We start from the raw sequence: 13,837 nt of genomic DNA, 5'->3' as shown, positions 1-13,837 counted from the left end.
TTTACTTAAATTTTTATTTAAAACAAACAAATTTTAAGTTATAAATATATGTAATAAATATTCCTAATTTAGACTATTATTCAAAAATTACAACTTTTTAAATTAGATTTTTTTTTATATTTTGAATAAACTAGAATTAAATTTTTATTTTTTAAAATCTTAAATTAAAAATATTTTTTATTAAAATTCATTTAAAATTAATTAATTTGAAATTATTTTAATGAGCATTTTTTGAAATACTGAAATTGAAATAATAATTTTATTTATTATATTAAAATAAAATTTTGTTACAAAGTGATCAACAATTTAGAATAAAATATACTAATTTATCTTAACTAGTTCTTATAAGATTACATTACAATTTATTTTGTTTATATCTTTCTTTAATATTTAGCGGAGCTTTTCAAATCTTTCTTCCAATGTTATATTCTGCTAATAACTTTAAGAGTTGCTTAGATCTGCTTGCAGGGAGAAGATTTTCAATATCATTCCATGCAGTTTATACTAATTCTTAAGCTACTTTTCTAGAATAACTAATTGAGTCAGTCTTCTTAACTAAAGCGATAGCTTCATCTATTTCATCCTAATTGTCAGTATGAGAGGATAAAATCTTGAATAATCTATCCTTGTCTTCGGGTTGGGAATTTTGTAAGCTATGTAGAACAATTAAAGACATCTTACCCTATTAATTAGAAACAGTATTTTTATAAGTTTTAATGATTGTTTTGCTTTGATGAATATAAGAAAAATAAATTACTTCATGAATATCTTCACCAGATTATCCTTTAGTCTTCTTGTATTCTTCACCTTCTAAGTTGAGAATATCATCTTAAATTTAGAAAGCAACTCCAATTCTTTCAGAGAATCTAGAAATAGTCATTTCATCTTCAACTGAAGTATTAACTGCAGCACAAATTAGTCTACTTGAAAGTCTAGCAAGAACTCCAGTCTTGTGAGCAGTCATTTACAAATATTACTATTCAGTGGGAATTCTTCCTTCCAACTTATCAGTGTTGTGCCATAAAATATCCCAACCTTATCCTAAATGAAGTTATGTCATTTCTTCAGCATAAATTTTAGCAAATCTTAGTTTTTGTTAATCAGTGTATTTGTTACTCTTGAGAAGTATATGGAGAGGAGCAAAGTACATCATATTACCTGCGTTAATGCTAATATCAACACCATAGATTAAATGTACACATTTCTTATCTCTTCTTACAGTGCTATAGATATATTAAAAATCATATTGACACTGCTTTCTAAATACTCAATGATTGAATAAAACAATAAATTAATAAAAAATACCTGTTATCTTCAATATCATCTACAACCAAGGTTCCATTATGAACTATTTCGCAAAGAGAAGCGATTTCCTTAACATCTTCTTACCCTAAGTTAAATGCTTCTGCTAAAATGATGCCTTTTTTATTTTATTTAAGTATTATTTAATTTCGATTACAAAAAATAATTTTACAAAGAATTGGTCTCCATCTTTTGCCGCCTCTATCTAGAAGGTCCCAAACTGGTTCAGAAATAGCCTATATTAATTAGTTATATTCTTATTAGTTATTTTTATAATTTAAACTAGTAGCTTTAGCCTCTCTAAAATGTAAGCTTGCTATTTGAAATGAAAGTATTTTCATGAAAATTTTTTAATAGTTACTTTGGTTAATGAGACTAGGTCATTTTGGTTCTTGGTGTAAAGAAGGTTATCACTTAAAATTGCTAAGTCAGCTTCTGTCTCAAATTTTCTAGGAATAACAGCCTCTAGAGCTCCACATTAATTAAATTTTTTTCCATAATCAGTAAAGATTTTCAAAAAATCTTCGCTTTTGATTGTTTCTGTCTCTTCTTCTTTTTTCTATTCAGTCTTCTTTGTTTGCTTAGAGATCTTCTTTAATGATTACTTAACAGAGTTGTAAGATAAGTAGATGGAAGCTAATGAAAGACCTATAGCACCAAGAGAAACTAGAGTCTTTGGAAGCTTAACAACAACATATTAATCGTCAGACATTTCTTATTAATGTTTTTTATAAAATTGAATTGATAAATGATTTGATACTAATTTATTTTTTTATTATTATCTAATTAAAAACAATTAACAGCTTAACTTCTATTTAAATTAATTAAAAAAGAAAGATATTCGAGATTTTCGAAATATCCAAAAACTATCTTTAATAATATTATTAATTTTTTTTTTGAGGTGAAAATAATCGCTTCTTTAATCATATAATATTATTAAAGGATAAAGATAGGATAGAGATTTTTTTTACTAGCTCACTGACTAGCTATTTTTTATAAATTATAAAAAAATTGACGTAATTAGGTTTTTATGATGCATTTGCAGTGACTATTAAATGTTTAATTTTTTATTTTATCAATTAAATATCTATTTGATTGTATTTTAAATTTAGACAAATCTATTAGCTCTTTTTATTTGATTTTTAAACTCTAGATATCTCTATCTTAAAACATTTATCTCTCTTGTTTGATATTAAAAAAATAGTTTTTGTTTTTTAGATCCTCTTAAATAAATTTTATAAACTTTTATAATAAATAATAAATTTAAATATTTAATAAAAAATATTAGCTTTATTTAAATAATTATTTTAAAATTTACAATAAATTCTTTTGAAAATAATTAATTAATTAGATTATATTTTATTTTTATTATTAAATGTTTTATAAATAAATTCTTGTAAATTATTTAAAACTTTATCAAGATATGAGAATAATTATATTGAGCATAGATAATTTTAAGATGGTAATTAGGATTAATTTATTTTTTTGAATTTAGAAATAGATAAAAAGTATTTATTTTTTAATTTGAATTATAAATTATCAAACCTAATGTTATTACTTTATATTAATCATTAAGTCAAAATTAAAATATTCTTCTAATATTTATAATATTTAGATTGTTTGTTAATATATTTTTTAAGAAGTTAAAATCTATATATTGCTTGAATTACAAATTTTCTAAAATATCATACAATAAAAAATTAAAATAGACTTTTAATATTTATTAGATTGTTACATATATTTTTGAGAAGATTAGAAAATATAAATTGTGTTAAAGATAGTAAAGTTAAATGTAATTTCATTGTGGTAAATTGAATTATGATATAAAATTTAATTAAATTAATAATATGTAGAGTTAAGCATATCCTAATATGGTTAGAAAAATAATTGCTTCACTTTTAATATTAGTTTCTTATTGCTACAAAATGAAATTTAATTGGAATCTTTTTCGTACCCTAAAAATTAATACCAATAAATCTTTTATTAAATAGATTTATCAAATTGAACTAATTTAATTATGTATTAATTAATAGAAGTAAAATAAAAAAGTAGCATAATTAAAATAACATGTAAGAAAGCTCTCAATAGAATTTGAATGGCTAAAATAGCTCTGATAAAATAAATGAACCTTTGTTAAACAAATAAATACCTGTCCATGAATCAGAAGCTCCTCCTAAAAAAGATAAGAATAAAATAACTTTTTTGCAAGAAAATGAGTTGACAAGAGAAAATGTCCCTAGACAAATTTATGATTTAATAGTAGAATCTATTCCAAATGTTGCTACAAACTTAGGTATATTCTACTATAATTTTATTAATATGTTTTTTGTGAGATAAATTGGCTCTACATAAGCTATAGCCTCTTTTGGAATGGGAGTTACCTGGTTTAACTCTACTACTTTATGTGTACTAGTATCTATTGGAAGTGGTCTTTTTATATAATTAGCACAGGCATATGGTGCAAAAAATTTTAAAGTAAATTTCTTAAAAACTAGATTCGAAATATAATTTGCAATTAGAGCAATATTTTAATGAATTATTTTTTTAAAATTATCTTTATAAAATAAAGTTAATGACTGAACTTTATCAAAGATGTTAAGCAATTAATATGGCTATAGGTATTATTAGTGGTATACTCTTATATAATACAAAAAATGTCTTAATAGCTCTTGGCATTAATGAAGAAATATCCTCCTTGACTGAGGAATTTTCTTTGTCTTGCATACCATCAATATTTGCAACTGTTTTCTATGATACTACAAAATAATTATTCTTTTCTTAAAATGTTTTTGACATTCCAATGAAAGTTTAACTTATTGTATATTTTATTCATCCTTTTTGGTGCTTTATTTTCTCTATAATGTTTGAATTTGGAATTTCTGGAATGGGTATTGCTAGAACGGTCTCTGAACTTTCTGGTTATTTATTACTTTGCTTTTTTATAAAAAAGAGGCATCTTTTTGTTGAAATTTGGAACTAGCCATATAATTTTTAATCTATGTTTTAAGAATGGATTCCATTTTTAAAAATTTCTATTCCAGTTGGATCTCTTGTTTTTCTTGAATGGATTTTCTTTGAGCTATAGACTATAATAGTCGCTATGTTAGATGATGCTAATATTTTGGCTGGATAAACTTCTTTTACCAGTATTATTATGTTTTTCTACATGGTGCCTCTTGGCCTGTCTTACACAACAAATAGTTATTTAGGTAAAACATCATAAATTTATATTATAAATATTTATTAAAAATAAAAAATACGAAAAAAAAGGTAATGCTGTTGGAGAAGGCAAAAAGAGGTAATGTTAAAATTTCAGTAAAATCTCAATGATGACATGTTTTGTGGAATTTGTTATTATGCTTTTTGTAGGTATTTTGTTAAAAGGATTTTTTACAGGTATATTCTCAACTGGTCCTGAAATGGAGCATTACTTTACTTATGCTTATGATATGTACTTATATACTTTTTTGCTTGGTGATTATTATTAAGTTATTTTAAACGGTATTTTGCGTTGCTGTGATCTTTAAAACTATGCTGCTTACTCTTATTTTTTCGTTTATTATTTTGTTGGTTTGCCATTAACTTATTTCTTCACTTTTCCTTGTGGATTGGGTTTAGGAGGAGTTTGGCTGTCCTAATCATTTTCAGCAACTGCTGTTTCTATCATTTTTTATTTGAGGATTCTTAAAATTGATTGGGACCAATCAATATAATAAGTTTAAAAAAGAGTTTAGTTCGAAAAATTGAATATTCAAGATGTAGAAATGAAGTAGATTCTATAAAATGAAATTAGCATTGATTTACTTACTCCTCCTCAAATGCTTTAAGAAAAATGATTTCAAATAAATTAATCTATTAAAAATAATATTTATTTCAATAAAAAATATCTTTAATTTTTACTTTACTTTTTGTTTTTTAATTTTCAGTTCATAAAAAATATTTTAATTTCTTTGCAAAATAATTAGTTTAAAATTTAAATTGTTTTTCTATTTGAAACCATTGGTTTTGATTTAAAAATTGAATTATTAAATGAATAAATAAATTTTTATTTTGAAATTGTTATGATATTATTGATAATATATTACCTTTTACATGCTAAACATAGATATATTTAAGATATTTTACAAGTCTTTTGTTTTTTATCAGTTTCTTTTGGTTTTACTTTTCAAAAAAACCTTTAATTAATTTTTATATTAAGTATTTATTTTATTATTCAGTGAATTTTTAAAGGTTATTCATTATACACATAGATAAATAATCTAGATATTTAGGAAAAAATGTAATAAGAAAATTAGCAACTTTAGCAAACTACCTAACAAACTTTAGAAAAATAGAAGCTAGTGATTGCAGCTAGAATTAGAATACATAACACGATTAATTATAAAATAGATGATAACCCTGATGCAGGAAAATCCTAGCAAAATTTAAAATAATAAAAAGAGAATGTATCTTAAACGGGTACATTCAAATCAAAATCAAACATACCTAGTTCTTCACAAATATCATCTACTTCTAGCATTACCATGAAAACTACAAAAACTGGATTATCAAAGATGAAAGTAGGTGCGTCTTAATAGCAAAAGAAAAAGAAAGATGAATCTAAGGTCAATATTTATGCATGTAAAATGACAGAAAAGAACCCAATAACAAATATAGTTAGCTTAAACTAAACACCACTAAGCTATAGTTTGCTTTCTAAATACTTAAAAAATGATAATAACATTCTTACTTAAAAATAAACACTACTTCCTAAATCCAGATAGTATTAATTCGATGTTGCTTTCTCTTAGGAAACCTCATAAGATGATCTTTACTCTTTCCTATTAAAAAAGAAAATCAAATAAACATTAAATGGATTCTAAACATCAGTGTTTGTTGTTGGCCCAGAATTGTAAAATGTTACTATAAAATTAATTAATGAGTTATTTCAGTCAGACAAACAATTTATTCATAGCTATTTTCTTAAAATTTGTAAGTGTTTATCATAAAACATATTTATTATATTTTAAATAGTTCAGGTAGAAAATATACTGTAAGAGGAGATGAGAATATTATGAATAAGAATTCTTAATTTGAAAGAGGGTTAATGGTGAGGGCTTGCGAGGATATTTTATCATTAATTGACATATCAAAAGATTCAATTAGATCAAGAAAAGCTATAGTTGGAGGAGTGTATTATAACCTTGGCGTTTAAATTTATTGTGTAAAAGATGATGCTGAAGTAGACTTGCTAGTGAATGCACCTGAATAACTTTTGAATAAAAATAGTAGTTAAGATATTGAAATGGGCTGCTTTGATATTACTTCGACAAATGAATTGCTAGTTTATTACAGATAAGCACAAAATAGATTAAATATGATTAATGATGCCTTAAAAGGATAAGATTTCAAAAAAAGTGCTACCATATTTGTTAGACTGCTTGTTCTCAAGTAAATAAATATCAATTTATAGCTTTTAAGTTTAATTATGAATTTTAAATTAGGAATAAGCAAATCTACAGCAGCGTTAATTTCGCTATATTTTTCAACTATAATTTACTTACTCAGTCAAAGTTTTACCCTGTTAGAGATTATTTGAGAGAAATAGAAAAAATGAACAAACGATAATTAAAAACTTACTAATTCTAAAATAAGCTATTGCATCACATAAATTTATGTTTTTCTTCTGGCCCTGAATATAGTGCTGTATTGTTGGGTTAGTTTGATTCAGCTCCATAATAGATAGAGCATTCTTAGCTCTTGTTATAAGTAAACACATTTTTAACATTAGCTTTTTGATATATTTTTTATTCCATTATTTGTTAGGTTTTATCAAATTTAAGGACTTCTAAACAACAAAGATCAAAAGAATCTACTTCATAGATCGGAAATAGGCCTATTTTGGACCCAAGTAATTAAAATGATGACTACTAAGAACAACAAGTAGAAGACAAAGAAGTTTAAGATTTTATTCTCAGCTCAAATAGAAAGAGTGAATTAAATGAAACAGCTGGATTTAATATGGCTACTCAAGAAGATTAAGTTGAATAGGAAGGAGCTGTTTAATAATTTAGGTTCGACGAAAACGAAGGAGGTAAAGATAGAAATATTGGTGGAGAAGAAGATCAACAAAACTAAAAACCTGATGAATAATAAAATTAAAGAGCTAAAAGTAGCTAATAGAACTTCAACAAAGATAATTAAGACTATGAACAAGAAGAAGAATATGATAATACGAGAAAAATAGATAACAAAAAGTTCAATACGTTTGGTAATGATACTACTTATAAAAGTAAAAACTATGAATTAAATCAGTTTGATTAAGGTGATGAATAAGATTTTTATGAAATGAGTGGCAGTAAACAAGGCTACTTCAACTAAAGTTAGAGAATTCCTCAAGATGTTGAAGGAGTTATCTAGGACATATTCTCATATTCTGATGCAACAAGAGGAATGGATGATAATTAAAAACTCTAATGGGTTTTAAATTAATAGAGAAATTTGGAGTATTTTTAAGATGGAGTCAATTTGCTTAAACCACCTGTAAAAGGTTCACCTTAAGATTTATAGATTAGAAAAATAAATGAAGCTAGAGCTTTCTTATAAGACTTGAGAGGTGAGTTAGATATAAAAGAATACGTCAAGAGGAACATTGAGGATAGCCATTGTGATGAAGAAAATGAAGAAATACACTCTTCTTCTTCTGGTATAGACACAAGAGCATATTTGAAAAGGGAGAGAAATCATGAAAGAGTAAAATTTAATTCAAAATATTAAATGAGAATTAAAATTTAATAAAAATAAAATTTTATTTAAAATTAATAATTCGACTAAAATTTAATTTAAAAATGAAATTAATTGAAAAAAGATACAAAACACTTTAAAAATTTAGCTGGCAAAAATAAATCAATGAAACTCTTTATTTTTAAATTATTATTTTCAAAAATTAGTTAGTTTTTGTCATTATTAAATTAGATTAAAGTGCTTACCTTTTTGATTAGCAACCAGCAATATATATTAAATAAGATCTTTAAAGCATTTATTTTCAATGAAGATACTAATCAAGCAAGCAAGCAATCAATCAATAAAAATAATAATAAATATTGTATTTATAAATAAAACGAATACATTGAATAATTTAAAAGATTATTTTGAGAGCAATAAAAAGCAAACAAAATTTAATACTGAAACAAAAAAAAGATTTATTTATTTATTAATTAATTAATTCATCTGTTTTGATTATTTTTGAATTAAATGTATAAGAACGATAGTTAGATAGAGCGCAATTTACACGATATGAAACGAAAGATTATGGACTAGATTGATAAGACAATTTAAGATAGTCCAATTAAAGGAAGAACAAACTCTTCTTAGATTTAAGATTATTCAAACAACGCAGCTCTGACCACACATTAAAATGAAAATACTTAAGAAAGAATTAATTCACAATCAAATATATAAAATACACAATTGACAAGCGTCAACAAAAGATACAATACATCTGGTAGTGATTAAGAAGAAGGTGTAGTTAAAAACTTAAAAAAGCTAAGAAATTAAATTTTAGAAAAGGAAAAACTTTAAGATGAAAGCAACTATAAGTTAAAGAATAAAAGCTATGTACTAAATGACGAATTAGACATTATGAGATAAAAGTTATTGACAATGCAAGATGCTGTTAAAAGTAGAGACAGAATAATTGCTGATTACGAATTATAGCTTGGTGATATGCGCAGTTCTTAGTATTCTTTACATGCCCGTAGACAGTCAAGAGAAACCCTTCTTGAAAAAGCTCAAGAAGATATGCATAATAATATACTTCATCTTAAAAATAAACTCTCTTTAAGGAAGGCCTAAATAGTTGAACTCAAGTAAGAAAATAAATAAATAAATAAAAACAATCATTTACAAATTTTAAAAATAAGCATTAATTTTTTATTAGCTTTTTCTAACAATTATTTATTATTCATAACACTTAGAGACGAAATCAAGAGAATGGAAATAGAATTTTAAGAAGAAAGAAGAAGAGTTTTAGAAGAAAGAAACAATTATGAAAGAAGTTTCGAAGAGTACAGAGAAAAATTTGAATAAGAGAAACTTAAGACTATAGAAACCGAGCGTCTTTTGGATAAGGCTCGTATAGAAATTTAAAATCGTGATGCTATGACAGAGAGACTTCAAAATAATACAAACTATTAAGTATTAAAAATATCTATTTGCTTATTTTAATTTAAAAATATTTCTTAAAAATCATAAATTGATTAATTGATATATTTATTTATTTATTGATCGTTCAGTTAAGTTCTCAATAAACTCAAAATTATCCATTCATTTTTTTGAAATAAAATAAATAGGATAAAAATTTAACCGAGTTATAATACCGTTTGAATTAAGAATAAGATTTAACTAAGGAGCTTAGAATTTAAAATCAATTGCAAGAAAAGAAAATCATTGAATATGAAAAGTAATTGAGTCATTTTGAAGAGAAACTCTTAAAACAGAAAAGAAAATTTGAAGATGAAAGAGCATCTCTAGTTTCTGAAAAAAGAAAAGAATAAGAAAAAAGAAAAGAGAAGTCACTTTACTTGAAGTAAGAATTAAAGAACTTAGACAAGAAGGTTTAAGAGCTAACAACTGAAGGATTAGATATTCGTACTGAAAACGATAGACTTTAAAGACAAGTTCAGTCACTCCAAGATGAACTTGACTTAAAGAACAGGGAAATAGTCTCATAGAAAGACAATATGTAAATAGTTTTGTTAGTATTCTTATTTATTTAATATTAAATACATAAATTAATTAATCAGTTAAACACTCAGAGAAGATCTTGATTCTGTCAAGCATTCCTATAGAGATAGCGATTTGTTGATTAAAAGAGAATAATAAGAAGTAATAAAAATAATTTTTTATTTTTTTAATTAATTAGTGTTTATTTTAAGCTTTCAATCTTTTTCTAATGCTAATCAAAATCTTTATTAAATTCATTTATCAAAACTAAAAACCTAAGAAAATGGATTAAAAAGAATTCATACCAAACAACCTAAAAATATTGGATAATAATTATTTTGGATATTTATATTTTGATCTTTTAATTTTATTATTAAATTAATTTTAAATTTTATAAAATATAATTTTACAATTAGTAAAGTTTATTTATTTCTTTCTTTAAATTAATTTATTTTTTTAAAAACAGTATAAGAAGCTTGAAAAAGAAATTAAAAAATTGAACGAGTAACTTATAGACAGAGAAGAGAGGATAAGTGATTGGTAGTATCAATTAGAAAAAGAAAGAGAATAATACAAACTTTTAGAACAAGAATATCATCATTAATAGGAAACAAACAGATAATAACAAGATTTGATATCAAAGATAGAAAGACAAAATGAATTTTTATCAAATATGCAAAACAGAGATATTGACAAGTTAGAAGAAAGAGTAGATACTGTAAATCATGAAATCAATATCCTAAGAAAGGAAAATGACAGTTTAAGATAAGAAAACTAATAGCTTAGAAGTGAAATGGTATTAACTGATCGTGATAGCAACTTGAATAAAGAAAAGCTTTATAAGTATAAGAAGCAAGTTAAAATTTTAAAGTAGTCATTAGTTGAAGCTGATGATAAACTTAGAGAATTGATTTATTAGAAACATAATGAAATCCGTTAAATTTAATCACCTTTGTAAGATGAAGTAATTTATTTTTAATTAATTAAAATAAAAAATACCTAATCAAATTATTTATTTGAAAATAATAGGAATATTACTGATTTTATCATACATACACTCACTCGTAGGCTTATTTTGTTTGAAATTTTTGTTGAAATTTTAATTATATTATATTCTAAGTAAACTATTTAAAGTTAAAATTATTTATATTTTTGTTGCATTTATTCACTCTCTTCTAAAAAATTTTAGTTTTTAATCTTAAAATTTACTTTACACATTCTGGATATGTTTTATTCACTTGGAATTGTTTTAATAAATTCGGAAATACATTAAAAATAAATTTATTAGCAAACCTTTTATTTAATTTTAAGCTTTATTTAAATGGGCTATGTCTTTTTTAATTCTCTAAAAAAAATAGAAAAATGATATTTTAAATAATAAGAAAAATAGATGATAAATAAAGATAAGAATAGATAAATGGATAAAATGAATTTATATTTTGATATTGATGCAAATATTATTAATAACTATGTCAGAAATAATAGCATAAAATCACATAAAAATTATATCTAAATTGTTAAACAAATTAAAAGTAGGTCTCCCATTTTCTTTCTTTCTTTCTTTTGAAACGAAATGAAATAACTGATTTTTGAACATATTTAAGTTTAAGCTGTAAAATAGATACTGTATTGACTCATAGAAATAAAGTAACACTGTTTTTAAAGCAGATATTAATTATTTAATATTTAATACTTGGAATAGGAAATTCTATTTGCATTGAAGCTAATTTATAAGCTGATTCCATCCATTTTCGAAGAATTTGGTTTGACTCTTTGCTATTTAACAATGCTTATTATAATTTTTTTTGTAAATCTGCTACTATCCTTATCATTTAATCAATAAAGAATATATTTTTAAATTTGAAATATCATGCTTATTGCTGTTTTCAAAGTCTAGCTTTAATAGTGGCGATAGCTTCTGAAGTTTCAGGAACAATTTCCTAAAGCTTAGAGAGAGTTTGCATCAAGACTTCATGATCCAAGTCAGCATTTCTCTTGGCAAATCTGTGATTAATACGGTTCTCTCTGAATAAGAAAGGATTAACGAAATTAAAAGATATGTGGTCCAATAACTCGTGGACAGCGAACTTAGCTTTAGCCAAACTATTTTCACAGCCGCCTTCGTGGATATATTTTTCAAAAGTATTATCACCACATGAAACAATATTCCAAGAGTTGCAATCGCTGTATTCGTATTAATCAATGTTCCAGGCATGATTAGTGACAGGTTGTAATTGATTTGGGAAATCTTTTTGAGAAAGAGCAGTAATCAGTCTCTTAAGTAATTCCTTATCAGAAACATAATTGAGTTTAACAAAAGCACTCAAGATATCTTATAAATTATGAATAGATGCGTAATCAAGCTTTTCCTTGAGAACAGGAAGAAGATTTTCAGTTATGATGGCAGCTGCATTGGGAACTTAGATGGGACCAAAGGCAAGAACATAAGAAATGTCAGCTACAGTTTAGACAGGACATTCCTTTTTACCAATTTTGAATAGAGAAAGAATTTCGCCAAAATAAACATTAAGATCACTATGATTTTAAGTAATTCTTTCTTAAACTTCTTCGCGAACAGCTTCTTTATCGACTTGATCCAAAAGTTAAGCGTAATTGTTTGCTTGACGAGTAAGGGCAGCAGCAGCTAAACCTAATTGGAAAACATCCATTTCGTTGGCTAAACGCTAGCTAGAGTTTCTTTTGTAATAAAAAGCAGTTGGGTGTAAAGTAGAATTGGGGCTTCTCAACAAGAGCTTGTGGCCAGCCTTGCTTAATTGGCTTTGGCAAACTAACTTTTCGAAATTTCTTAACAATCCTGACATTTCTAATTGCTATCTAATAATTAAATCTATATATGTATGTTCCTTCTAATTTATCTTTTATCTTCTCTTTATAAATACTTACTCTAAATTTTTCTTTGAATGCTTTATTGATTTTTCTTGCTTTTTTAAAGCAAATCATTTATTTTATTTTTCATTCCCATTGATATTTCCTTCTCCTCTCATACATATTATTTGCAAATAAACTAAATATAAAACAGCATTAAGATATATATATCAATCAATATGCAATTACTTATTTATTTATCATGTCAATCAAGTCTTTGATAATTGATGTTTTTTATTTCTGAAATTTATCTTTCATTTAATTAATTGTCTTTAACCAAATTTTATTTATTTCTATTCTTTATAATTATTTTGGTAGCTAAAACATATAATTTCAATAAAATCAAGATATGCTTCCAAGGAATTATAGTATTTGCTTTTTTTTTTGGTCAATATTTTTAATTAAAATTATTTCTTTAAAAGTAAGAAGAATAAAAATTATTTTTACTTATAAATGATTTAAAATGTTTTTAAAACACAATAATAAAAAAGCTATTATTTTGATTCATACTTTATTTTATATTTAAATAAATATTTATTATTAAAATATTTGCTAAATTAGCCTGGTTTATTAAAATAAAATGTTAAGTATAAATTATTTTAAACAGACTGATCTTTGATAAAAATTTTAAAAAATTGATTAATTAGTTGTTTATGACAGATTTTTGATGAATAGACATCTGCTTTTAAAGAACAGAGAGAAAGATAGATTGATAGATAAATAGAAAGATATATGATTAGTTGAATTTAATTTATTGTTAAGAAATCATGTTATTATATTTACAAATAAAAACTAATGATTTGACATGATATTCCATCATTTTAAATTTAGATACTTTTTTAAATATAAATAAGAAAAATAAAAAACAGAATAGAACTTATCTTGTTTTTATAACAAAAAATAGTTTAAGTATAAACAAATAAACAATCACAAAGCAAATAGAAGT

General features: G+C 24.1%; 4 protein-coding genes across 4 annotated transcripts; 2 read left to right on the top strand and 2 right to left on the bottom strand. All coding sequences in view use genetic code 6, as the record gives it.

The window, feature by feature from the left end:
* Nucleotides 1-403: 403 nt before the first annotated feature.
* Nucleotides 404-2,014, bottom strand: TTHERM_00268030 (polyprenyl synthetase protein; the record flags this gene model as incomplete). The annotated part of the gene is made up of 5 exons (XM_001015938.3): nucleotides 404-682; nucleotides 758-1,223; nucleotides 1,306-1,420; nucleotides 1,475-1,538; nucleotides 1,664-2,014. The coding sequence occupies 5 exons, from the start codon at nucleotides 2,012-2,014 to the stop codon at nucleotides 404-406; spliced, it is 1,275 nt and encodes a 424-aa protein (XP_001015938.2).
* A 1,355-nt stretch (nucleotides 2,015-3,369) lies between these two features.
* TTHERM_00268020 (MATE efflux family protein) lies at nucleotides 3,370-5,138 on the top strand (the record flags this gene model as incomplete). The annotated part of the gene is made up of 3 exons (XM_001015937.3): nucleotides 3,370-3,777; nucleotides 3,872-4,511; nucleotides 4,573-5,138. The coding sequence occupies 3 exons, from the start codon at nucleotides 3,370-3,372 to the stop codon at nucleotides 5,136-5,138; spliced, it is 1,614 nt and encodes a 537-aa protein (XP_001015937.2).
* A 441-nt stretch (nucleotides 5,139-5,579) lies between these two features.
* Nucleotides 5,580-11,046, top strand: TTHERM_00268010 (hypothetical protein; the record flags this gene model as incomplete). The annotated part of the gene is made up of 10 exons (XM_001015936.2): nucleotides 5,580-6,193; nucleotides 6,316-6,732; nucleotides 6,786-7,050; nucleotides 7,108-8,034; nucleotides 8,545-9,149; nucleotides 9,258-9,477; nucleotides 9,633-10,024; nucleotides 10,086-10,167; nucleotides 10,472-10,969; nucleotides 11,035-11,046. 10 exons carry the CDS (start codon nucleotides 5,580-5,582, stop codon nucleotides 11,044-11,046), a joined length of 4,032 nt encoding a protein of 1,343 aa, XP_001015936.2.
* An 845-nt stretch (nucleotides 11,047-11,891) lies between these two features.
* On the bottom strand, nucleotides 11,892-12,827 carry TTHERM_00268000 (hypothetical protein; the record flags this gene model as incomplete). The annotated part of the gene is made up of 1 exon (XM_001015935.3): nucleotides 11,892-12,827. One exon carries the CDS (start codon nucleotides 12,825-12,827, stop codon nucleotides 11,892-11,894), a length of 936 nt encoding a protein of 311 aa, XP_001015935.2.
* Between the last annotated feature and the right edge of the window lie 1,010 nt (nucleotides 12,828-13,837).

This window comes from Tetrahymena thermophila (genome assembly GCF_000189635.1).
Source record: "Tetrahymena thermophila SB210 genomic scaffold scf_8254649, whole genome shotgun sequence".
Classification (NCBI taxonomy): Eukaryota; Ciliophora; class Oligohymenophorea; order Hymenostomatida; family Tetrahymenidae; genus Tetrahymena; species Tetrahymena thermophila.
Note: the sequence above shows the minus strand (reverse complement) of the source record. Positions and strands in the feature narration are given on the sequence as shown.